A 23,707-nucleotide genomic window follows, 5' to 3' on the forward strand; every position below is an offset into this window, starting at 1 on the left:
ACTAACGGGTATACTCGCGCGGGTAGTGGGTATACCCGCTACCCGCAAAACTCTAAAACACACTACCCGATCCCGCCCCGTTTCCCGTTATCGTCGAGTAGCGTACCCAATACCCGACGGGTAGCGGGTCGAGATGGGAATTACCCATTACCTGCTACCCATTTTGCCACCCCTACATTCTATGTTTTTAGTTTATGAAGCTTACTATTAGTTCAATATAACTATTATTGTTTTTAGTTTATCAAGCTTACTATTAGTTCAATATAACTATTATTTCATCCGTCACATTCAAGCCATATTTTTGAATGACACAAGAAATTATGTGGAATAGTTTAGTCATGAGTGTGATAAATTAGAATGAAAAATGTGACTGAATGTTGAATGTTGTAATGAGGAGAGGAGAAATATTTATTTCTAAATATATAAAGCGGACATCTTTAGTAGAATAAATTAAAAAGAAGAAGTGGACATCTTAAATAGGAATGAAAGAGTATTATTTACTGAGAGATTTAGAGCCTACAAATATTATTCTCATCTCAAAATATTATAATTTAAATGGCTTGCTTTAACGGAAATAAGGTATCATTCCTCTTGTGATTATCACTTTGTTTTCACTCATCCTTTTTATTTCGCTCTTTTAACAAGTTTATGTTATACTCCATAAAATCTCAATTGAAAAATGCTTCTCTGCGGCGTGTATATATGTCGTAGTTAACTAGCCAATTCCTTTATAAATCCATTTTACATACCATAAAAAAAACTAGCCCCTTCATTTTATAGCATGTCTTAAATCTTGTTTTCCGACATAGACATATAGTAATATAATGACCATATGCACAACCATTGTATTCAGTTCCACTCAATTATACTCCATGAGGGTGGACGTACCACATACTCCGTATACATACAAATCTCATTAATCAACCATATTCAAAAAACATGAAGATATAGAAATGATGAAATAAAAATGTAAAAAGTGGTCAGTGTTGTCGATAATAAGTAAATGTTGGGTAATATTAGTTGGAGAAATATTTCGTAGTAGTAGCCTCATTAATTACATATAGTGACAACTCATATGTTACCTTTAACTAGGCCTAATAAATATTCTGATAAACTATAGTATATTGTTCTTTGAAGATTCATTAAGTCACGGAAAAGAAAAAATTACATTAATACCTTTCTAAATAAAAAACCAATTGAAATTAATATTGTTCTTTGAACCCTCATTCAGTTGCAAGAATTATTTCTAATATTATATCATTTCAGCTCAACTTGTCAGTTGTTAATGTTGGAAAAATACTGACGAGTTCCAGCCTAAAATCATTTTGTTAAAGAAGTAAAATAAATAAACTATTTCTATTCTCTTCCGTGAGATTCATATGCTGTCTAAGCCTTAAATCAATATTGGTATAGCATGATATAGAGTCAATTATTTTTAACATATTTAATTATTGGAGACTGCTCCCATAATGGCTACTGGCGATAGGGTACAAAAGCGCTTGCGCAGAATCGATTGAACCATAAAGAAATGCTATTAGTTAAAGAAATGTTATTAGAAGTTGTTTAATTTTGTCTTTAATTAATCAACCTTATAGGCTATATATTGTTCACATGAGGCTGTCTTTCAAGTTTCAAACCTAATCGATCAGCACTTTTCAAATATTGAACCTTGACCATTTATTGTATATATGGACTATGGATTGAGATGTTACAATATAAATTTTTATCTTCTTTTATACATTTATTAATGTTTTGTTACACACGCAATAATACTTCTTTTATAGGGGCATGATGCACAATAAATCGGAGACAAGAGCTATATGTTTAGAAACTTATTAAGCTTAAATTTTGAAAAGTCAGCTTTCATTCTTGGCGGTGGGGTCATAATTTGTTTCTTGCACCAGTGATATTTAGTCCAATTTTCGATGTATTTATTTTTCTTCGGTTTAAATAGATGAATGATCCATCTTATAGTTTACTCTCTCCATAGTATAATAGAAGTCTTATTTGGTTATGACACAGATTTTAAGAAATGTAAAAAAAATTAGGTTGAATAAACTAATGGAGTATGAATTTCACTTATATACTCCTATATATATTAGCTTTATAATAAAATGTGAGTGGAATAAGTTGGTGGAATGTAGGACCTACTTACCATTTATAGTAAAAGTGAAATATGATTCTTATTGTGGGATGGACCAAAATAATAAAATATGACTCTTATTGTGGAACTGGGAGGGAATATAATTTAAAATTTTGAAGTCTTGACAATGATTTGTTAAATACTAGAGTAAAAATATCGAAGACCAAGGTGAACTAAATGTGACCGATCCTCGTAAAAAAAGCATGTAGAAATGGTAAGCATATCAAGATAAACACTATAACCAAAACCCTAGTATATATACATACAGTTTGAAAAGATTTTTTGAGCACACGTGGATGCTTGTGTGCCTTTCTTTTCTTTCTTTGGTCTACAACTATATCTTCTCTCTCTGTGTTTAATACTATCATCACCACAATTCAAACAAGCTCAATTCAACTCTAAGATATCCTCTGCTTGTCTCACTCATCCTTCTCAAGAAATTAGCAATACAAAAATCATAATTCAAAGTGTTGTCTTATTCTTAGCTGATCAAATCTTCAAGAAAATCAATGATTGGATGATATTCATACACACACAAATATGATTCCAAAGGTGCAAGAGAGTAGCAGCAAGATTCCAAAGGTGCAAGAGAGCAGCAGCAAGGCCGGGAGCGACTTCACCTCGACATCAACATGGTCGAGGCTGAAGGATCCTCGGATAGTCCGAGTGTCGAGAGCCACGGGAGGCAAGGACAGGCACAGCAAGGTGTGCACGGCCCGGGGCTTGAGGGACCGGCGCGTGAGGCTCTCGGTCCCTACCGCCATCCAGCTCTACGATCTCCAAGAGAGACTAGGCCTCAACCAGCCCAGCAAAGTCGTCGATTGGCTCCTCAATGTCGCCAAAAACGAGATCGATGGCTTGCCTCCGCTCCAGATCCCTCAAGGCGTCTGCTTCGGTGAAAAACACAACGAGGCAAGTGAACAAGGCCATGAATTCAACCTCCAAAATCCCTCATTTGCAACTTTAATGACTTCCAATTTGAGCCTTTCCCAAACCCCAATTAGCCTCGGCTTATCTGCTCCTCAACACCAAGATTTCGTGTATCAAACGGGCCCCTATTTCGTGCCTCAGATCGACATGAAACACCCGAGCTTCCATAGCCTGGAGTTGTCGAGTTCTTCGCATGTTAGGCCATCTGATTTCAACATGAATGTGGATCTTCTGCCTTCTCAAAACAAGCGCTTAGTGTGATTTTTGTGGCTGGAGTTAATAAGGTCACACTCTATATGTTTTTCTCGAGAATTTTGATTTATATGTATGCAAACCTATATAGATAAACTAGGCCTGAATCGCCTCTCACTTGTTGCATTGCCATTGGCAGGGATGACAAAACCCTAGAATGGTCCCGGTTGAATTTCAATTAATTTTCTTTATTGCTGTAAAAAGTAAGCTGCAAAAGAATAATTAAAAGGGTTTATTAGGAGATGAATAAGACAGGAACAGATATGGCAGCTCGGAATCACAGAGAGATGAAAAGGATCTGTGCCTATTGTGTGTGTGGTCCAAATTCAGAAAAAAAGATACACAGAGATAGGGTAAGAGTTAGTAAATTAGGGTTGTATGTTTATTACTCCCTCCGTCCAAAATAAGAGACCACAAACTTTTCGGCACGGGATTTAAGGAAATGGGGTTTTGTTAGTAAAGTGGATAAAGTAAGAAAGTTAATAAAGTAGAGAGAAAAAGGAGAGAGAATACCAAAAAAAGAAATGAGTCACTTATCTTGGGACGTCCCAAAAAAGAATATGAGTCACTTATCTTGGGATGGAGGGAGTATTTCAATGTTTGTGTGTGTGGGTATTATTCTATTAATCATATGCAAGGACCACATTACTCAAGTTTGGCTCCCCATTGGGTGAGGGTAGTATTTATCATCAACACATTCATTGAGCTATTTTAACTTCTTTTGTTTTTTGTTTTTCTCTTCTAGTAGTTCCATATGTTCCTCTTTATATTTACTTCATTGAACCTAAATCAATGTAAGGAAGGACTTATGGATTTAATGTGCATTAGTTAACGGATCCAAATTGCTTTTCCATGACCTGTATCCTCTAATATCACTATCCTTTTCTCACTTCCCGTAAAATTAAACTGTGGTGGGATCTCCGAAGTTCAACTTGCTAAATGCTAAGCAGTGTACTTCAATAAAAGCTTTTTAGTGTCATAACCTTTGTTGAAAACTCTAACAATTGATCATGTAGGGTCACTCTACTATACCACACTAAATCTTGTTTTTGATGAATATCGAGTCTACCTCTACATGTTTAGTATTGCCGTGTTTGTACAGGATTTTCTTTATTATGCAGTAGATGATCTGTCTCACTCATCAGCTTCCTCGGCCACAAAATCTATGTTAAGCCACTATTGGCTCTCTAGAACTCAACCTCTACACTAGAAAGAGAAACCACTTTTTGCTTTTTTACTTCTCCTCGTGACTAGCTTCAAGAAAAGTGACTAGCACGTTGGTGATGTTCTATCAATTGGGTTAAACCAGCCACTATGCATTAGTGTTTGTGTATCCATGTATCTCCAAATGCTCATCTTTTCTTTAGCAAAATCCCATGTCTGACATTACATTTTAAGTGTCTCACAATTCTCATCACAACTTCCAAGTGGTCGTTTTGAGGTCAACACATAGATTGGCTCACGACTCCAACGTCATAAGCAATATCAGGTTTCGTATGACAAAGATAAATTAATTTCTCTACAAGTCGTTCATACCTCTCTTATTTGCCAATCGTAGAGTTTATGTGGACTGACAATCTAATAATCCTATTTAAGCAAGGAGATTGAGAATATGTTTTTTCTTTCTCATAAAAATACCACTAGTGATCTCAAGACCTATATTCCAAGGAAATATTTGTCTCCTAGATCCTTCATGTTGAATTCCTGTGAGAGGAATCTTTAATCCTTCAATATTTCTGACGTCACCACCTATAATGATCGTGTCATCTATATAAATGTCTCCGTCCCATTATGTGTAACACATTTCTTTTGAGAACAGGTTTATAGGTAGTGATGTTGGAGCATCCACAATAGATGTCCTAGTCGGCACCCTAGTGGTTGCCACATCAGCAATTTTTAGTCTGCCCCTTCTTTCTGCAAAGGTTTCACCCTAGTGTTCGCCCTAGAGACTAATATACCAAAATATATTATATTAAACACCATAAAATTTAAAAAATAACTACATTACTTAATTAAAAAAAACCACATCATACTTAGCTAAAAAAAATACATTACTAAACTAAATTACTAAATTTATAAAAATATAAATTGTCATCTAAATTTAACTTCTGCCTCATATTCTTGATCATCCTCTCAGATCCATTCTTGAAAGTGTGAAAGTGAGAAAAGAGAAGAGAGAAGAGAGTAGAGAGTATTGTGTGTAAGTGTGTGAAAAGTGAATGAGGGTTTAGGGTATTTATATTGGTTTAATAAAGAAAAAAAAATTACAAAATCCGCGAGATTAGGCTCGGGCTTCGCGTTGCAATGGGAGCCCGATGCATCGGGCGCCTGCAATGGACGCCTGATCTCGCTCGAGCCCGATCTTGTGCGATCGGGTGCTCGATCTAGAAACCATTGTGATGCTCTTAGTGGTTAAATGAAGAGAGAATAAAGTAGGAGTGAGAAAAAAGTAGGAAAAAAAGTAGAAGAGAGGATAAAGTAAGAGAGAGATAGAATGTTTTTTTTATCATAAAAAGAAATGTCTCACTTATAGAGGGACGACCCAAAAAGGAATAAGTCTCACTTATGGTGGGACGAATGGAGTACCTTATCTCCTTTACTATTCAGAAACAGGGTATGATCAAAGTTACTATGTTTGAAATTTGAATCCATATTTTATCATCACATCTGTAAATCTCCCGAACCAAGCCTTGGAAGACTGCTTTAGACCATACAAAGTATTTTTTTAGGAAGCACACTTCTATCATATCCGAACTCATGCTAGAGAACCCAAGGGGTGCCTCCATGTTTTTATACCTCCATGCTAGAGGCCCTCCATTATTTGAAGAAATTGACAACAATACTTGAATAATGTTCATTTGGCAACTGGAGAGAAGGTTTCAGAGTAGTATGCTCCATAGGTCTGAACCAAGTCTAAATAAAAAAGTTATTAACAAATAATAATTCAATACATTATTTATAACGAGGATCCCATAATCTACTAACACTCCTTTAGTCCTTCCCCTATCTTTCCCCCCTCTCTCTTTTATTTTTTCTCATCTCTCTCTTACTTTACCAATTTCATATTAAAACTCGTGTAATTTACAAAAATGTCTAACTTTTTTTGATGGAGGGAGTACTAAGAAGTATCTTAAGGGTTAGTAGGCCGAAAGTAGTGGGTGGCGGGGTTTGAACCTGTGACCTCAAGATCACCACAGCTCCGCGTTGCCAACTGCGCTACGACCCATTGGTCCTTTTTTCTTTATTCAGTTGATTTTTAGCCGTTTATAAACTTGAATAATTTCATTTTATTTAAAATTTAATTATATTATAAAAGAGCTATAACACCCTTATTCTTATTAATTAAATAGGGGCGTGCATTCACATATCACTACAGAAATCTCGTCAATTATTAACTTACATTTCCTATAGTAAATGCCTTAATTCTATTGCTAAAACTAATTACTACTGGATTAATAACGGATTGACGTTGTTATTTTTTACTTGCTGCCAAAATATTTGTAATGGACACAATCCGCTACCAAAGCTTAGCAATGGATTGCCAACAGACTAATTCCGCTATTATAAAAATTGACATCAGAATACAATAGAAAAACTGATCAAGTTTATCAATGAAATAGTAGTGGATTAGTAGCATAAACTCAATAGTAGTTAATAGCAGTGGATACATTCTGCTACTAAATTTTTTTATTTATTTTACATTCGATTTCAAATTTATGTTATGATTCAGTTACTTTGTTATTTATTCAGTTGCGACTAGGGCTGGAAAATCGTGTGTGTCGGGTCGTTATCGTGTCGACACGATAACGACACGAACACGATAACAACAAACACGAACACGATAACAACAAACACGAACACGACCCGTTAAGAAAACCTCAAACACGAACACGAACACGATCCGCTACCCTCAGACATGAACACGACACGAACCCATTAACGACACGAACCACTTCAGGTCAACACGACACGATAACAACACGTATTGAAAAATGAGATTGTAAGAGTCATTTAATAAGTATTGAAAAATGAAAATAATAAGAATTAATAATATTAAAATATTAATTGTTAACGGATAACACGAACACGACACGAACACGACGAACACACATTGTTAACGGATAACACGAACCCGACACGAATATGACACGAACCCAATAAGCTCTGACCCAAACCCATTAATTTCGTGCCGGTTCATATCGTGTTATCGTGTCGTGTCAAAAATTGTCAGCCCTAATTGCGACAACATGTTTATAGCACCTTGTTCTTATTAATTAAATAGGTGTGTGCATTCATATACATTATCGTTGAATTTGTGCTATAATTAAATCGAATCGATTTATTATTTTTGTTAAAATTATTTTAAAATATGAACTGAATTATTCCAAATTTTTATAATTGAACTTTTAATCCGAAATGCCAAAAAAATAAAAATATTCTAAAAATCAAAATAAAATAATATCAATAGAGGGAACATCTTTTTTGGTCCATGAACTTTGTCAAAGTATCATTTTAGGTCCGTGAACTTTGAAAATATCATTTGAGGTCCATCAACTATGAATTAATATCATTTGAAATACTTTTTTACTATTTCCAAATTTTTCTGGATGAAAATACCCTCAATGCCTTAAAGGGTATATATTTTTAATAAACTTATCATATACTCATATTTTTTATAAATATCTTTACAATATATTTTTGATTAATTTTCTAAATATAATTTGACCTTCAATATTATCACTTAATTTTGTGACATGCAAGTAAAATTGCTTTTTTAATTTTTTATATTAAAGAATTTTAAAATTGAACAAAGAACTTTTCTTTAATAATAAAAAATTGAATAAGGATCTTTTCTTGCATGTCACTATTGAAGGTCAAATTATACTTAGAAAATTTATCAAAAAATATATAGTAAAGATATTTATAAAAAATACTATGAGTGTAACACCCCACTTTTTCGAACCCTAATTTTCATGACGTGAAAATTTTTGCATTAAATGCTTTTAATGCTATGATACATGTAGAATTAAATGATGAGTGATTTATTGCAATATTCTTTGTGACCTAATTGCGATATTGAGTTGAGTTTGAGTTGAATAGTCAAATTTGTTGAATATATGACGTGGCTATTGAATAGTTAATATTGTGGAAAATATGACGTGGCCGTGGAATGGTCAAAGTCGTTGGAAAATGTGAAGTGGATGTGAAATTTGAATTTGTGAATATTTTGATGTGGGGTGCAATAATATTGTGGAGAAATACTTCCTAAGGGATGAGTGAGAATTTAATAGCAGCATTATTTATTTAAGTGGAATTTTCGACCCCTCCTAGTTATTGGAGAAGAAATCCTATTTTTCTTGGATTTAAGTATTGCTTGGGATAATTATCCGAATTAAATCCAAAGGCCGTATACTCCTAAATTGTTCCATGAATTTTCGGCCCCTATGATTTCTGTAAGGAGATTTTCGAAAATCTCCTAAATATGGGAGAAGGGATTATTTTTATTATATTATTTGATCCCTTGTTTATTCTCTTTCATAAATAAATTCAAATATCCTAGCATATCTTGCCAAATCTAAGAAGATTTTGCCATATCCTATTTAAATTAGGATTTTAGTTAAATTCTTTGTGGAGGAATGAAAATACACGCCTAGTTCTTTTTTTTAATTGGGGAGAATTATTATTTTTATTCTTGCTCCGTGATATTTTATTCTACTCCGTGAAATATTCAAATTAAATCATAGGCTAATTAATATAGCCTAAATTTCGAATTCCCCCTTATTTCTCACTAGAAATAACGCCAAGCACTTCCATATCTCTTCCAAATCTTTAATTTATTTAATTAAAGATATTATATCTTGCACTCTATAAATAAGAGAGAAGACATAAACCCTAGCACATCAGAAATCGCCTCCCCCCCAACTCTCTCACGTCGTTCTCTCCTCTCTTCCACTCTCTCAAATTTTTCTTCTACTTTCTCCATTAATTCTTCATCTTTTGGAGAAGAATTGAAGCTCCAATTCGAGAATTTGTTGAAGAATCAAGATCCTACTTGTTTCCTACCGATTGTTCTATTGAAAAGGTATTTTTATTTTGATCTTCTCTTCTTCTACCGATCAATCGGTGTTCTTGAGTCCACATGCATTTAGAATGAGTGAAGGGGAAATTAATTGATGATTTTGGATGCATGTGGGTGTGTGACCGTGTATGTGTGTGTGTGACCGTGTGTGTGTGTGCACGCCTCGGTATGCATGCACACATGTGTTGTGTGTGCGCGTGTGTTGTGTGTGAGAAACACTCATGCGTGACACGATTTGATGATAAATCTAGAGTTGTTGTGTGAATAAAAACGATATGATAATCGTACTTTGATTTTGAATGAAATATTGAAAATAATCGATGGGAAAAAGGGAAACGTGAGAACATGCATTATTTTGATCCATGATTGAGACTTATTTGAAATATATGAACTAGCTCGCGTTCTCGGTGTGATAACAAGAAGAAGTACGAACTTGAAATCGAAGGAAATCGAGGTGGGCTTTATTCTTAAACTCTCTCTTATGTTGCAAATATATGAAAGTTGAGCGATAAGGGTGGATTAAACTGTTATGCCATGCCTATGATTATTTTGGATATTGTGTGTGTCTGATGCCTAGCTTGCGAGTGCGCTCCATTAGGCAATAGGGCATATAAACGAATTCGGGTCTGAGTAGGGCTGCAAACCCTATCAGGCTAGTTTACACTGGAGATCGGGAGCCGTCCTTGCTAGTCGGCCGGTCTCGTGGGCGAAAGTGTGGCCACACTTCGTCGCACCATATGATATTGTTGATTGATGAGAATAATGGGAGGTATTGTTTGACTGGCCAGTCCATGAAATATTTTGTGATACTCGATGCTATCTTTTAAATTAAATATTAAACATCGAGTTCACTATGGTAAGGGTGACATAACTATTAAAACGTTTTGGCATGAGTCCACTGGGTATGTTTAAAATACTCAGCCCTGCATGTGTTTTCCCTATGTGCAGGTTGAGCGGCGATGGGCGATCGGTGGTGTTGAGACAGATGAATCGAATAAAATGGATGTTTGGAACTTTAAGTGTAGTCGTGTCCTCATACATGGTTCCGCTTTCTCTTGGATTGCTTCCGCTGAATTCTTTTTAAAACTTATTTATTTTTGGTTGATTCAAACTTATTTCTTTGAATTGGAATATGGCGAATTATTGCGTTTTGTTAAACCCTTGACTTTTGAGCTTAGCCTATGATTCTATTAAATCTTGTTTTCGTGATTAAGCCGTTGACTTATCGCCTTGACAGTTCATTAAATACTTGATCAAATCTCTTTAAATGAAACCCTAGTCTACATTCTTGTCGCCTTAAGTTCGCTTAGTTAGCAGTCGCCGCATTTATTATACCCTAGAAATCCGGGCTGTTACAATGAGTATATGATAAGTTTATTAAAAATATATACCCTTTAAGGTATTGAGGGTATTTTCGTCCAGAAAAACTTGGAAATAGTAAAAAAGTACTTCAATTGATATTAACCCATAGTTAGCATACCTCAAATGATATTTTCAAAGTTTACGGACCTAAAATGATACTTTAGCAAAGTTTGTGGACAAAAAAAATGTTCCTTCTTTTTATTATTATACTTTCTAGAATCCATGGAATTGGAATTAGCCGAAAAGGGTTCTTTCTCAATTTAGATTTACCTTTTTTTAATAGGGGAAACATTTTTTTTCCACGAACTTTGTCAAAGTATCATTTTAGGTACGTGAACTTTGAAAATATCATTTGAGGTCCGTCAGCTATGAGTTAATATCAATCTAATTACTTTTTTACTGTTTCCAAGATTTTTTAGACGAAAATACCCTCAATACATTTGAGGGTACATCTTTTTAATAAACTTATCATATACTCATATTTTTTATAAATATCTTTACTATATATTTTTTTGACGAATTTTCTAAATATAGTTTGACCTTCAATATTATCGCTTAATTTTGTGACAAGAAAAGTTCATTCTACAACTTTTTATAATTAAAAAATTTTCAAATATTTTTGAGGTACGGATTCTCGTAAAAATTAAGTAACGGTCAATAGACGATACTTGAATATTGATATATTGTCAAAAATATATAGTAGAGATATTTATCAATATTCAAGTGTCGTCTATTGACTGTGATATTAATTTTTGTGAGTGTCCATACCTCAAAAATGTTTTAAAATTCTTTAATTATAAAAATTTGAAGAAGGAACTTTTCTTGCATGTCACAAAATTAAGTGATAATATTGAAGGTCAAGTTATATTTAGTAAAGATATAAAAAATATGAGTATGTGATAAGTTTATTAAAAATATGTACCCTTAAATGTATTGAGGGTATTTTCGTCTGAAAAAACTTGGAAATAGTAAAAAGTACTTCGATTGATATTAACCCATAGTTAATGGACCTCAAATGATATTTTCAAAGTTCACGGACCTAAAATGATACTTTGACAAAGTTCGTGGACCAAAAAAGATGTTCCCTCGTATCAATATTAGCTAGCAATTCGAATTTTAGTTTTTTTGGTTTTTGAAAATGTCAAATTATAACCGATCCGAATAGTTCAGTTTTTTCAAAATACAGACGAAATTCAAATTTTCATTTTGGTCGGTATATTTATTCAAATAAGTCCTTGCTCCGGCAGTCACGTTCGATGCCAATTTCTAAACAAAAAATCGTTTTTTGAATAGCGAATAGCGATTAACTCATCTGAGGTCGGAATTGGATGAACACTCGCAACTTTGACGACCTCCGTAGCCGGACCACACACACTACTTCGCCTCGCCGTCTATAAACCGCAGTCACCAATAGGTTTTCCCCCAACTTCGATTTTATCTGGAATTGGGTGTTTAGGGATTTTGATTAGTTGATATTCACAATCTTTTTGTTAGTCAAATAAATTCACCCAATTTTCTTTTATGCGGGAGCTCATTTGTGTTTCTTTCCATGTGCCCGGCTTAAACCCTAGAAAATTCCAGGTACGTATTGATTGCTCTGTGAATTATCGTTTTTTGTTACCTCAATAGGATCGGAGTGCCATAACTGGTTTCTTCTTTAATGTTGCACCGATGAATCGTGATCGGTAATGTGGTTGTTTTGTCTAAATCGATCAATTGGTTCGATAAAGGTTATTCAATTCGATGATAGTGTGATATCCTGAACTATTGTCTAATACGGAGTATGAGCCATGGAGAGGGGAAAGATAAGTTCTTTGGTGAGAAAGAGAATCTGCAGTCAACGAGGAAGAAAAAGAAGTTGGGAAAAGACGAATTTACGCAGGCCATTGCCAGGAATGTGGTGGCGCAGGTTTGTGAAAGCTTAGGTTTTCAGAGCTTTCAGCAGTCTGCATTGGATAATCTCGCTGATGTAGCGGTGAGATATATTCAGGAAATAGGAAAAATGGCGTCTTCTTACGCGAATTTAGCTAACAGGGAGCAGTGTAATGTATTTGATGTGATTCAGGGGTTGGAGCATCTGGGCTCAGTTCAGGGTTTTCCAGGTGCTTCTGATTTTAGGCATTGCCTTGCACGATCCGGCGTTGTGAAGGATATAATTCGATTTGTTAGTCAAGCTGATGAAATCCCATTTGTATATCCGATTCCTGCTTTTCCAGTTGTTAGAGAAAGGGTATTGGACCTTAGTTTTGCTCAGGCACAGGAAACCCCCCCTGAAGAACATATACCTAGATGGTTGCCCAAGTTTCCTGATCCTGTGACTTATGCTGAGTTAAGTTCTGCAAATGAGAAAGGCTCAGAAACCGAAGCTGTTAAGATTCAGCAGGTTGAAAAACAGAACAGGAGAGCTGAGAGGTCTTTGCTGAATTTGCAGCAGAAGTTTATGTGTAATGGATCTGAAGCGGGAGCAATTGTTGAACAAGGGGATGCGGCAAAGGCACAACGAGCAGCAGAAAACAATCCATTTCTTGCCACCCCTCTTCAATCTTGGGAAAAGGAGGTATCTTTGCCTAGTCTGCCAGCTAGGCTCATCGATGAGTCTTTGGGGTCTGGGTATCATCAAAGTCACGAAGTTATGGAAAACCATGTTTCGATTACGAAGCCATCTTTGCAAGCCAGTGAAGCTGCAAGGAGTGGTCCTTGTGAACCTGAGGAAAGGAAAAAGATTCCTTTAAATGGGAGGGCCAATGTACAATTTAAGGTTGGGAATGTTAAGAAATCCTTAGGCACGGTGACAAAACCTCAAAACAACGGCACTGAGAGAACTTCTTGGTTTGGTGACGATCATGATGAAGCAGACAAGAAGAACGATATGGCTGAGAAGATCCTTTGGGGAAATACGGAGTATCAACCAGAAGTGTCTAATGTGTAAATTAGAATGTTTAATTAGAGACTGTATAATTCTTTTCGGAGCTAGCATCCAATGCTTGCTTCGTAGTAGTCAGAGTCAAGAAGCTTGATATTCTCTGCACAGTGCACAAGCATTTTAGAGTTTTGAATGGAAAGTTTCGCTGAGTTGTTGAGGGTTAGTTGTCAGTTGTTTGCATGAACCCATGTCATTGAAAATTTTTTCAATAACTGAAATTAAAATTATTAGTTTTCGAGTTTTTGTTGTTTTACCTTGTATCCTGTGACCCAATGGTTAAGCCATTATGTTTACCTTATCTTCACTGTATTTGTTGCTTATTGGGATGGTTCAGCTACAAGATGCACTGTGTCTGTAAAACTACTCCAACAATAGACATAGCAGGTTCTAGCTTGTACAGCAACAAAGTTTATCTGATCATTAGACTATTTGTATTGCCTACATTTTGATATGTTACTGCTGTTCAAGCATTTATTGCATTCAATAATACTAAGACTAAGAGACTCTAGTAGAACCTCATTTTAATAAGAAAAGTAAATACCAATCCTCAGTGCTGTAGTATTTGTTTGAAGCAAATTGCTAAGAGTGCATTCTTGATTATGAACTACATTTAAATGCTTAGCGCTTTGTGCCACTCAAGTTCCATGTCTTGGTAAATGAACCACACAATTTTTCTTATGAACACTATGTCTGTTGGACGTTGGTACTACAATATTTTATGGTAACACAGCAGTGGTGATACCACTATATGACTGTTTACATAATTTATTATTTGAAATTTAAAATTTGGCCTGTCTTGTTTCCTTTTCACGATGTTGTATACTCCCTCTGTCTCCAAAAACTAGTTTCGTTTTGCCATTTTCATCCGTCCACCAAAATTATTCCACTTCTATTTTTGGAAACTTATTCACCATACATTACATTAGTAACGATGTGGGTTCCACTACCCACACACAATATTACTTCAACTTGCAACCTACTTTACCAATTTCGCATTAAAATCCGTGTTGTCCCCAAACTCTCTATTCTTAGGGGATCAATGGAGTATTTTAGATTGCATAATACTGCATAATGGATTCCAGAGGACACCCATGAATAAGGTGGCATGGCTTCTTCATTGAGTGTAGACATTTGCAAGGAACTTTTCTATTGTGTTTGTAGCTTTATTATGGCTTCAAATGGCTTAAACGTTTTTGAAGTTGTTGTTTTGCTACACTATCCTATTATAACATAAGATCATAAGTTTGTTGAATTTTCACTTGATAACTAAGTTAGCGGCAGAGTTAAGTAGTTTATCGGAATTATGTTGCAAATTGCACTGGCTGTTATGTTCTTTTATACCCACTCCAGTATCTTGTTCCCTTATTTTGCAGTTGCTCATGGATTTTATCCTGCTTTAACCCCCCTACCATCCATGGTATGAATAGAGTTGCTTTGTGTGTGTGGCACTTTTCATTCTTGTTAAAACTTCCTTGGAGTACCATTTCAAGCAAGAATGTTATAATCAGTCCTTTTACTGCATAGCAACATAATCAATGATTCCATAGGCATTCCCAGTTCCATTAAGGTTAGAGTCAAACACTGCATTCTATATAGTGTAAGGTCTAACATCGGAGAAATAAGCTGTCCTATTTCAACATATATTTAGTTTGCAATCTTTCAAGTTTCAACGTATGAGCTCCTTGTGTTGTTCAAACGAAGTAAATATTTAATTGCAGTTTTTTTCAGTTTTCAGGAACTGTTGATTTGATATCAGTATATTAGAGGCACCCTCAGTTTCTACTACTGTAACGCAGTGTGTAAAGAAAATTTTCTCATTAATAACTATATTGCTGATAGCACCGATATTTTCAGAATGAGAAACAACTGATGCCTACTGTTAGTTTCATGCACTGTGATGTTGTGCTGCCAATTTTCCTTCACGTTGCAATTATGACCTCAAAGATGATTTGCATAAGTGAGTGGTCATAGACTGAAGCATTTTGAAGAAAAGCTGATACTTTTCAAGTCAATTGGATCTGTTGTACATGGAATACTTCTGAAAGCAAAATATACTATGTATTTACAAAATAAGAAAGAACCGGGTGACAATACTACATGGTAAAGAGTTCCCTGCAAGAGGTTTCAGTTCACATGTGATGACCTCATCATCAAGATTGCAATGTGGCATCCTGCATAATTGTTCCATCTTCCCTAATAAGCCCCTGTAAGCTCAGTCTCCTTCATGTTGTAAATAATATGCCTGAGGTTATTTCTCGAACCAGTATTTCATTTTGCCACATCAGTATCAATTTTTCTCTGGACTTACTGATTTAGTTTCTTGTCATTATTTTCATATTTTGGCAGAGTTCTTCATTTGCTTCCTCAATTGGATCATCCTCTTCTTGAAGGGCATGTAAGGAAAGGAGATGGCTGCCCATTCAGATGATAATCGTATCTTTGAAGAGTTCGAATGCTGGTGGCATCTTTGTTAATGTATCTCTCACGTGAATTAGTGCTCTGATATGTATATTCATTGTCATTTGCAGCAGTTTCTTGGTTTAGTCTTCAACAATATCCAGACTCGTGAATCAAGACAAACAGATCTCCTGATCTTCTGCCTGATCGGGACTTGGGCTCTCGTCTTTTATTCATTGGCAGAAACAAAGATCATTTGTTAGCCAGATGAACTATTCACGATGTTACCTATATGGCACAATTTTGCCAGTCGTAAATATGTTAGAGCTGTTATTTAGACGATGCGAGACCTAACATGCATATGAAATTATGAAGTGCGCACCATCCTTGGATTTGTAGTTACTTGCATATTGCCAAGTTTTGCATAACTAAAAGATACCATATTGCAAATTTGAATCCGATGTTGAAAGTTTTTACTCAGGACAGCAGATCAATACCTTGTAAAGCTGTTGAATGCAGTATCAAGAACTGAAACTGGACTTGGTTGTTCTGTTGGAATCACTGCGAGCATGTCTTGTTTTGGTGTTGTCACATGATCCTGTGGCAGAAATGCTAACCGTCATTATTTGCGTAAAGCAATTAATCTAGAAAGAAAGGTAAGCATAGTTTTGCTAAAGAGATTAACCGAGCTTATTATATTATTATATAAATGCCCTTAACAAATTTGTTTTTAAATAAAATTTTGAAAATTTATCCCCTACTCATTCATTTCTGTGTCTGCCTATGTGCTTAATTGTGGGACATCTATTGGGTACCGAATGGACTAATTCATTTGATGAATTATGATTTATATTCGATCGTATTATAGCCCGATTGATTACAAAATCAGAACAAATCAATAATTTGGCAATTTATAAGTGGATTTTAAAGTTATGCAAAATTAAAATTTGGCCAAATGTTCTAGAGTTTACATACAAATACCCCAAAAATATATATACAAGATATAAATAAAATAAAAAAATTGAAAAACATACCATGCAGCATGCCAGTCACATAGGCCACAGCAGGCACTTGTAGTTAACGCACTCGCAATATGGGAGTTTGGTAGCAGAGTGCACTCATGGGCCCACATTGGACAAAATAATAGGGTAGCAAAATTGCTAACCTAAACAACACACCACTATGGTGCTACCCGTAGCTCATCACTTTTGCTACATTATATACTAAGGAGGCCTACAGATGCCCAAAGTTTAATGAATCGGCAGTTAACCATGAAACTGAAAACAGCGGTTACGGTTTTGAACAGGAATCGCGAAATTAAAATGGAAATGGAGTAGCTATAACTGTCGGTTCTGAACTGGCAACACAAAAGATTGTTGAAACCGAACCAGAACCGTGAAAACTGCCGAAAAACCGACGGTTCGAAACCATAACCGAAGATATGCTCAAGGCTCGGTTCTGATTTAAGATTTTCCAAAATTGTAACAGGTGGTTCCTAAACCTTGGGGGAGGCGGAGGCCTAACACTGCATCACTACATTGCAAACTGTACGTTTTACACAAACAACATAATTGAGCATATTAATTTAACACAAAACAAATGGATTAAAAGTGTAAAATATATCAATGCTAATACGCATTCTGACAGCTTTTTAACATATAAATATTATAAAAAATAAATATTTCCAAAAATTTTCAATAAACATATACAATTAGAATATTGTTATAATTCTTTATGAACTTCTTTAATTTATTATATTTTTTGTGAACTTCTTTAATTTATTATATTTTTTGTGAAAAAATAACTTAAATCGAAATGCAACATTTGGTCTTTCATACACATTTAGATGCACGAGTGAGAGGATCAAATGACAATATTTTTCTTCAAGAGTAAATTACAAAAATACCCCTTTAACGGCATCAAAAACCAAGGCCAGTATAGTATAAACTGTATAACGACAGGTGAGCCTCAACCATAGCCCTAGTGAACGACGGCCATGACCGTACCAGTCCAAAGATAACCAAATTCCTTGATGGGTTCCATTGGCTAACGCTCCTAATGTAGCAAATATACCTTCTCGGGTGAATCCCGGTGCATCAACTTTTCACCTAACACAAAATCATAGTTCAAAAAGAAAACATCCTTTGCTATAAGCCTAAACATAAGCCCTATAAGCCTCTTGAGCTATAATTTAAGCCTCAACTTGGGATTGGGATATTTCATCGTTGGACATCTGTTTGAGTACCCTACAGTAGAACTCCCAAGAAAGGTCTTGCTCACCTATAGGTCTTTGACCAAACGGGTGTTGCTCCACATAATTCTGCACATTTTCAGATGCTGCCAGACCATCCAAATAAACTCGAAGATCACCTCCGGGACCTGCAAAACAAGTATTCATCACCTATCGTCAGCAACTGAAAAAAGTCAAAATATCAAGGCTAATGCCATCTCCTTTACCAATAGAGATCAAACTTAGTATGTACGTTTTTGGGGAATGAAACTGAGAACCAAAAAAAAAATAGATATATACATGGAAAAGTATATGACCTAGTGAATTATCATTGGTGTCTGAGTACTGGTATGGATTGGGAGATATTGCTGAATGCAACTAAGCAAGCCAAACAAAAGTGAGGATTAGTAGAAAGAAGAAGCTAATGGAAATAGAAGTTGAAAAACAAGCACCATTAAATAAATAGGAAGAAAAGCTTACAGGATTTAGTAAGGACTTGTAAGGAGAATCATCCAGCAACACAGTGTTTGTTTCATCAAAATCTCCTTTTTTCCATGGGATACTAGGATTATCCTTTTCCCAAATGTTCCTTAGCTCCTTGCAGACCAAGGGCTTATGACGATTTTCAAGAGTTTTGAACCCTGTTTGTGTACAATATCTCATATCCTGCATTGTAATATAGTACATAAATGATACAAATTTATAAAATTATAATTTGCATTCAAGAAAAGAGTCAATCCAAGAGCTGAAACCAACATTAAATGGCGTTAGTAGATAATTACATAGGCAAAGAAGATTTTGATATTAGACCAATTCGAGCACATATGCGAGCTGATACTTTCAATCAAACAGCAGTGGAACAATTCCATAGACATGATTATATGCACTATTATAGCCCCATGGCGTGTTCAAATGCAAATCTCATTTTTTTTGTTGGTGCCTTGGTGGTGGGAATAGATAGGCAAGGAGGGTTATGTTGCTTTCAATATAAAATAAGCCACTAGGATATGTGCAATAGGATTTGTATACTATCAACCAAACAACAGTGGATCAATTCGATAGACAAACTTATATGCACTATTATATCCCCCATGGCATGTTCAATGCACATCTCGTACTTTTTGTTTCTTTATACTATAGTATAGTTAGTCACTAGGATGTGTGCATTTAGGCAGCACAGGAAATTGATTATATGAATATTCATCAATAACGCCAAAATAATCCAAAAAGATTTTATTGGACCATTAAATGTACAAAAGCTACTTTGGTAAATATCAGAGAAAGCTTACCCAACAAAATAGCAACTTGTCCTTTTGGTCTCCCAGTAAATAACTCACAACTGCATCAAGTATTTTCCTGTGTAGTTTCAGATGTATATGCCAAAGTTAGAAATTAAGTCTCAACACAACAAACTTGGAGATGGTTCCGAAACTAGAACAGAAAGCATGAAAGAAAATAATGCAGTGATCTGAAAAAGGAGATAGTATAGTTTGAGGAGTACTTGGCTCTTGATGACCATATGCCCACATAAAAGTTCTGGAAACAGAACTTCAAAAAATCATCGCAGAAGGGTCTCTTGAAAACTACAACAGGATAACGACCAGCAGTCAATCCACTATATTTTTATCCTAATAAATTGATGCTTAAATATCAGCAATTCTAAGAAAACAAAGCAACATTCAATCCTGACCTGCTCTTCCCAGTATTTTAATATCCGCTTTATAATGTTTTGGGGCTGGGAATACTACATCTGCAAGCAAACCATTTATATCAAGGACAATAAGTTTTTTCCTAACTGAGACAATCGGAGTCGTTTTAAGCCATAAGATTTCCGCATCCTTCGCAGTACATGCATTGCAAGTAGGGACTGCACTCCTCCCCTCAGCATGACCATTTCCCCTCTCCAGATTTTCTGTCGATCCTTCATCCATTCTGCTAGAGAATTCATCCTTAACTTTTTCCTTCTTGGCCTTTCCTCGTCTCTTTTTTCTTTTCACAGTCGCATTTCCTTCAAGACGTTGTGTCGGTCCTGTATCCACTTTTGCCTGGTCTATGATCTGGAATTCATCTTGAACTTTTGGTTTCTCGATTATCACATTCCTTTCAGCAACAATAGCTGTTGACCCTGTATCCATTGGAGTCATACCCACATTTGGAACTTCATCTCTAGTCTCTAGAATCTTGGCATTTACATTTACTTCAGCAAGCTTTTCTGTTGGTCCGGCATCCCTTCTGCCGGAGAATTCATCCTCAACTTTTGCCTTCTTGTCTTTTTTTTGTCGCCTCTTTTCTCTTTTCACAGTCGCATTCCCTTCAGCAGAATGTTGTGTTGGTCTTATATCCACTTTTTCTCTGATCTGAAATTCATCTTCATCTTTTGGTAACTTGATAGACACATTAACATTATCTGTTGACCCAATATCCATTTCTGCCAGGACCACATTTGGTACTTCATCTCCATTACCCGGAACCTTAATATTGACATTTGCTTTATCAAGCTTTTCTGTAGGTCTTGCATCCATTCTGCCCAAGAATTCATCCTCAACTTTTTCTTTCTTGGTTTTTCGATGCTTCTTTTTTCTTTTCACAATCACAATTCCCTCAGCGAGATTTTGTGTAGGTCGTGTATCCTTTTTCGCGAGGTCTATGCTCTGAATTTCATCTTGAACTTCTGGATTATCAATAGTCACATTCCTTTCAGAAACACTATCTGTTGAACCTGTATCCATTTCAGTCTGGGCCAGACTTTGTGCTGCATCTTTAATCTCTTGGTTACTGAGAGTTGCAACTCCTTCAGCTAAATTTACTGGTCTAGCATTCACTTCACTTTGGAATTCATCATTAACTTTTGCTTTCTTCTTTTTTTTCCCCTTCTTTATCCTTTTTCCAGCCACATCTCCTTGAGCAAGATTTCCTTCCGGCTGCCATTTGTCCATTGAATTTTGGTCCATGCTTTGAGCTTCATCTAGAGTTTTTGAATTCTCAGTGATAACCTTTCCATCAGCAAGATTTTCTGGTGACATTTTTTTCATTTGATTGTGGTCCAAGGTCTGGAGTTCATCTTTAACCTTTGGCTTCTCGTTGGTCAGATTTGCCTTCTTTATTTTTCTCTTTGTGATGGCAATCTGTACTTGCCCATTGTTCAAGTTACTGCAGCACATGCTTTGAGTTTCATCTTGAATTTTCTGATTCCCAATCACCGCTTTAGTCAGGCCATTTTTTTGGATTTCATCTTTCATCTTTGATTCCTTGGTGGTCAGATTTTCTTCGGCAAGAATTCTAGCATTCAATTCACGTTGGGCTTCTGCCTCAGTTTCTGCCTTTGCAGTTCTTTTTCGTTTCTTTGTTCTTTTCCCAGGAACAGTTCCTTGAGCAATAACTTTTGTTGACCCTGTATCAATGTTACTTGGATACTCATCAAGTAATTCTGAATTCTCGATAGCCACACTTACTCCAGTGAGATGTTGTGATGACCCTCTATCCACTTCACTTTGGCAAGAAAATTGGTGTTTATCTTTATCTATAGGCTTCTCAATAGTTTCATTTCCTCCAGCAAGTTTTGCCATTGACCTTGTACCCATTTTACTTCGACCCGCATTTTGGACTTCATCTTTAATCAGCTTGTCTACAAACACATTTCCGTCAGTACTTTCGTTCACCAACTGAGTATACATGTTATTCTGGTCCAAGCTTCGGACTCCATCTTTAACTATTGTCTTCTTGCTCTTTTGTGTCTTTTTCTTTCCTATGTTAGCTTTCTCGTCACAGCAAATTTCTGTTGAAAGCATATCCATATACAGGCACTAGAACTATAATTAACCTACACTACAATACCAATACAAAAATTAGAATTAGGTTAGAAGACATAACGGAGCTCTAAATTTACAAGCAACCGTGACCACTATATCAATGAAACACGCATTAGTTATCCATGCAGAATTCCTTTTCTCAATCAACAATGGATGCCCTAAACTTATTCCCATAATAATCCATTAACATACACATATGTATTCAGATATCACATTCTTTGACAGTCAAAGCATAAGTACTGATAGAAGACGAGAAAGGAGCAGCCATCCATGAAGTAAAAGTTCACAATCCACAACATTGATACATGTATACACATAGAGGGTACATGATAAAATTCCAACATTGACAGAGGAAGAATTTGCAATTAGAACTTGTAAACTGGGAAGATAAACACACACAACGATTCATAATAAACAACTAAACACGAAATCAACAGCACAGCCACTAAATGCCCTTACCAGGGCGTTGTGGAGTGTCCTCAAGCATCCGCAACCGGGAAATTGTAGGGGGTAGCAATTGCTTCTGCCTCAGCGGCGGCCGGAGAAGAATTAGAAACCGCCGATGTCAGGAGGTTTGATTCACTCCTGAGTCGCCTAGCTGCGGCCGCGGCTATTGCTCCTTTGCAAACGGCGAATGGCAATGGCTGTGTGCTGCAAAGGAGAAAGAGGGAGGGATTGCAATTTGCAGAAAAAAGGGTAACTTTTTAAACCAAATAATTTATATATCAAAGAAACATTTCTCTTACTCCCTATATTTACAATCTAGTACCCGAATTTTCAACTTTGCAATAACAATTCAGAATCCAAATTATTTTTTTATAAAAGTCTAAATTACAGATAATTAATATTTTATCATAAATAATACTACTAACTGATTATAATCGTGATTAAATACTCAAACTATACCATAAATAAAAAGAAATGTAGGAGTATCAAAAACAATTACTCCATCCGTCCATACATTTACCATTTCTGGTCATGGACAAAAAATAGAGCACATTCATTTATGGAAAATTTTTAGCAAATAATAATTCTACACATCATTCCATTAACACTACTTCTCACTTACTTTTCCTCCTTCTTTTTTATTTCTTCTCTCTTACTTTACCAATTCTATATTAAAACTCATGTCATATACCAATTGCCCTATTTTTTGAACGGAGGAAGTATTACGAAAATAGATCAGGGGGCTCATCATGGGCTACTGTGGATTTTAACACAAATATAATGTTACATCAAAGCAACGACCTTTTTCGATCTGGAGTAGAATAAATAATATAGAAATAAATTTTACCGGGCGTGATATTTCTATCACCAAACATTTAATTTTGAACCATTTTTGCTCGTTTTTCAACAATTAATGTATTTAATTGAGAATGTAAGTTTGGGAAATTCTCATTCAAATGTCAAGCATTCGGATATTTAAGTACTACTACTAGTAAACATATATGGATTGATACATTTTTTATAAAAATATACGGTAACAGTTCGGGTATTAATTAAACTAGTGTTAACCCACGTGCGATGCACGACGTAATTTTTTTCATCATACTATTTTAAATAATTAATTAAAATAAAAAAT

General features: G+C 35.5%; 3 protein-coding genes across 7 annotated transcripts; 2 read left to right on the top strand and 1 right to left on the bottom strand.

Annotated features, from left to right (window-relative positions):
* The first annotated feature begins 2,502 nt into the window (after positions 1-2,502).
* LOC125187607 (uncharacterized) lies at positions 2,503-3,528 on the top strand. Its single transcript, XM_048084231.2, has 2 exons — positions 2,503-3,357; positions 3,465-3,528. Exon 1 carries the CDS (start codon positions 2,684-2,686, stop codon positions 3,332-3,334), a length of 651 nt encoding a protein of 216 aa, XP_047940188.1. The 5' UTR covers positions 2,503-2,683; the 3' UTR covers positions 3,335-3,357; positions 3,465-3,528.
* Positions 3,529-11,956: 8,428 nt separating this feature from the next.
* On the top strand, positions 11,957-14,132 carry LOC125189079 (transcription initiation factor TFIID subunit 8-like). 3 transcript variants are annotated; one of them, XM_048086273.2, is made up of 2 exons: positions 11,957-12,741; positions 12,832-14,132. In XM_048086273.2, exons 1-2 carry the CDS (start codon positions 12,550-12,552, stop codon positions 13,693-13,695), a joined length of 1,056 nt encoding a protein of 351 aa, XP_047942230.1. In that variant the 5' UTR covers positions 11,957-12,549; the 3' UTR covers positions 13,696-14,132. The 3 variants fall into 3 exon arrangements, with proteins under 3 accessions (XP_047942230.1, XP_088914218.1, XP_047942229.1); XM_089058092.1 differs by having other exon boundaries at positions 11,958-12,347; positions 12,497-14,132; XM_048086272.2 differs by having other exon boundaries at positions 11,958-12,180; positions 12,497-14,132.
* Positions 14,133-17,891: 3,759 nt separating this feature from the next.
* LOC125188417 (uncharacterized) lies at positions 17,892-22,822 on the bottom strand. Of its 3 annotated transcripts, XM_048085245.2 has the most exons (8): positions 22,585-22,822; positions 20,007-22,141; positions 19,818-19,899; positions 19,606-19,672; positions 18,797-18,982; positions 18,634-18,694; positions 18,367-18,465; positions 17,892-18,194 (listed from the first exon to the last, which is right to left on the bottom strand). In XM_048085245.2, exons 2-8 carry the CDS (start codon positions 22,108-22,110, stop codon positions 18,142-18,144), a joined length of 2,652 nt encoding a protein of 883 aa, XP_047941202.1. In that variant the 5' UTR covers positions 22,111-22,141; positions 22,585-22,822; the 3' UTR covers positions 17,892-18,141. The 3 variants fall into 3 exon arrangements, with proteins under 3 accessions (XP_047941202.1, XP_047941201.1, XP_047941200.1); XM_048085244.2 differs by having other exon boundaries at positions 17,892-18,465; positions 20,007-22,136; positions 22,585-22,821; XM_048085243.2 differs by having other exon boundaries at positions 17,892-18,465; positions 22,585-22,821.
* Positions 22,823-23,707: the final 885 nt, after the last annotated feature.

The sequence above is a fragment of the Salvia hispanica genome, chromosome 5 (genome assembly GCF_029641045.1).
Source record: "Salvia hispanica isolate PSC_SH4W2 chromosome 5, Shi_PSC_v1, whole genome shotgun sequence".
Classification (NCBI taxonomy): domain Eukaryota; kingdom Viridiplantae; phylum Streptophyta; class Magnoliopsida; order Lamiales; family Lamiaceae; genus Salvia; species Salvia hispanica.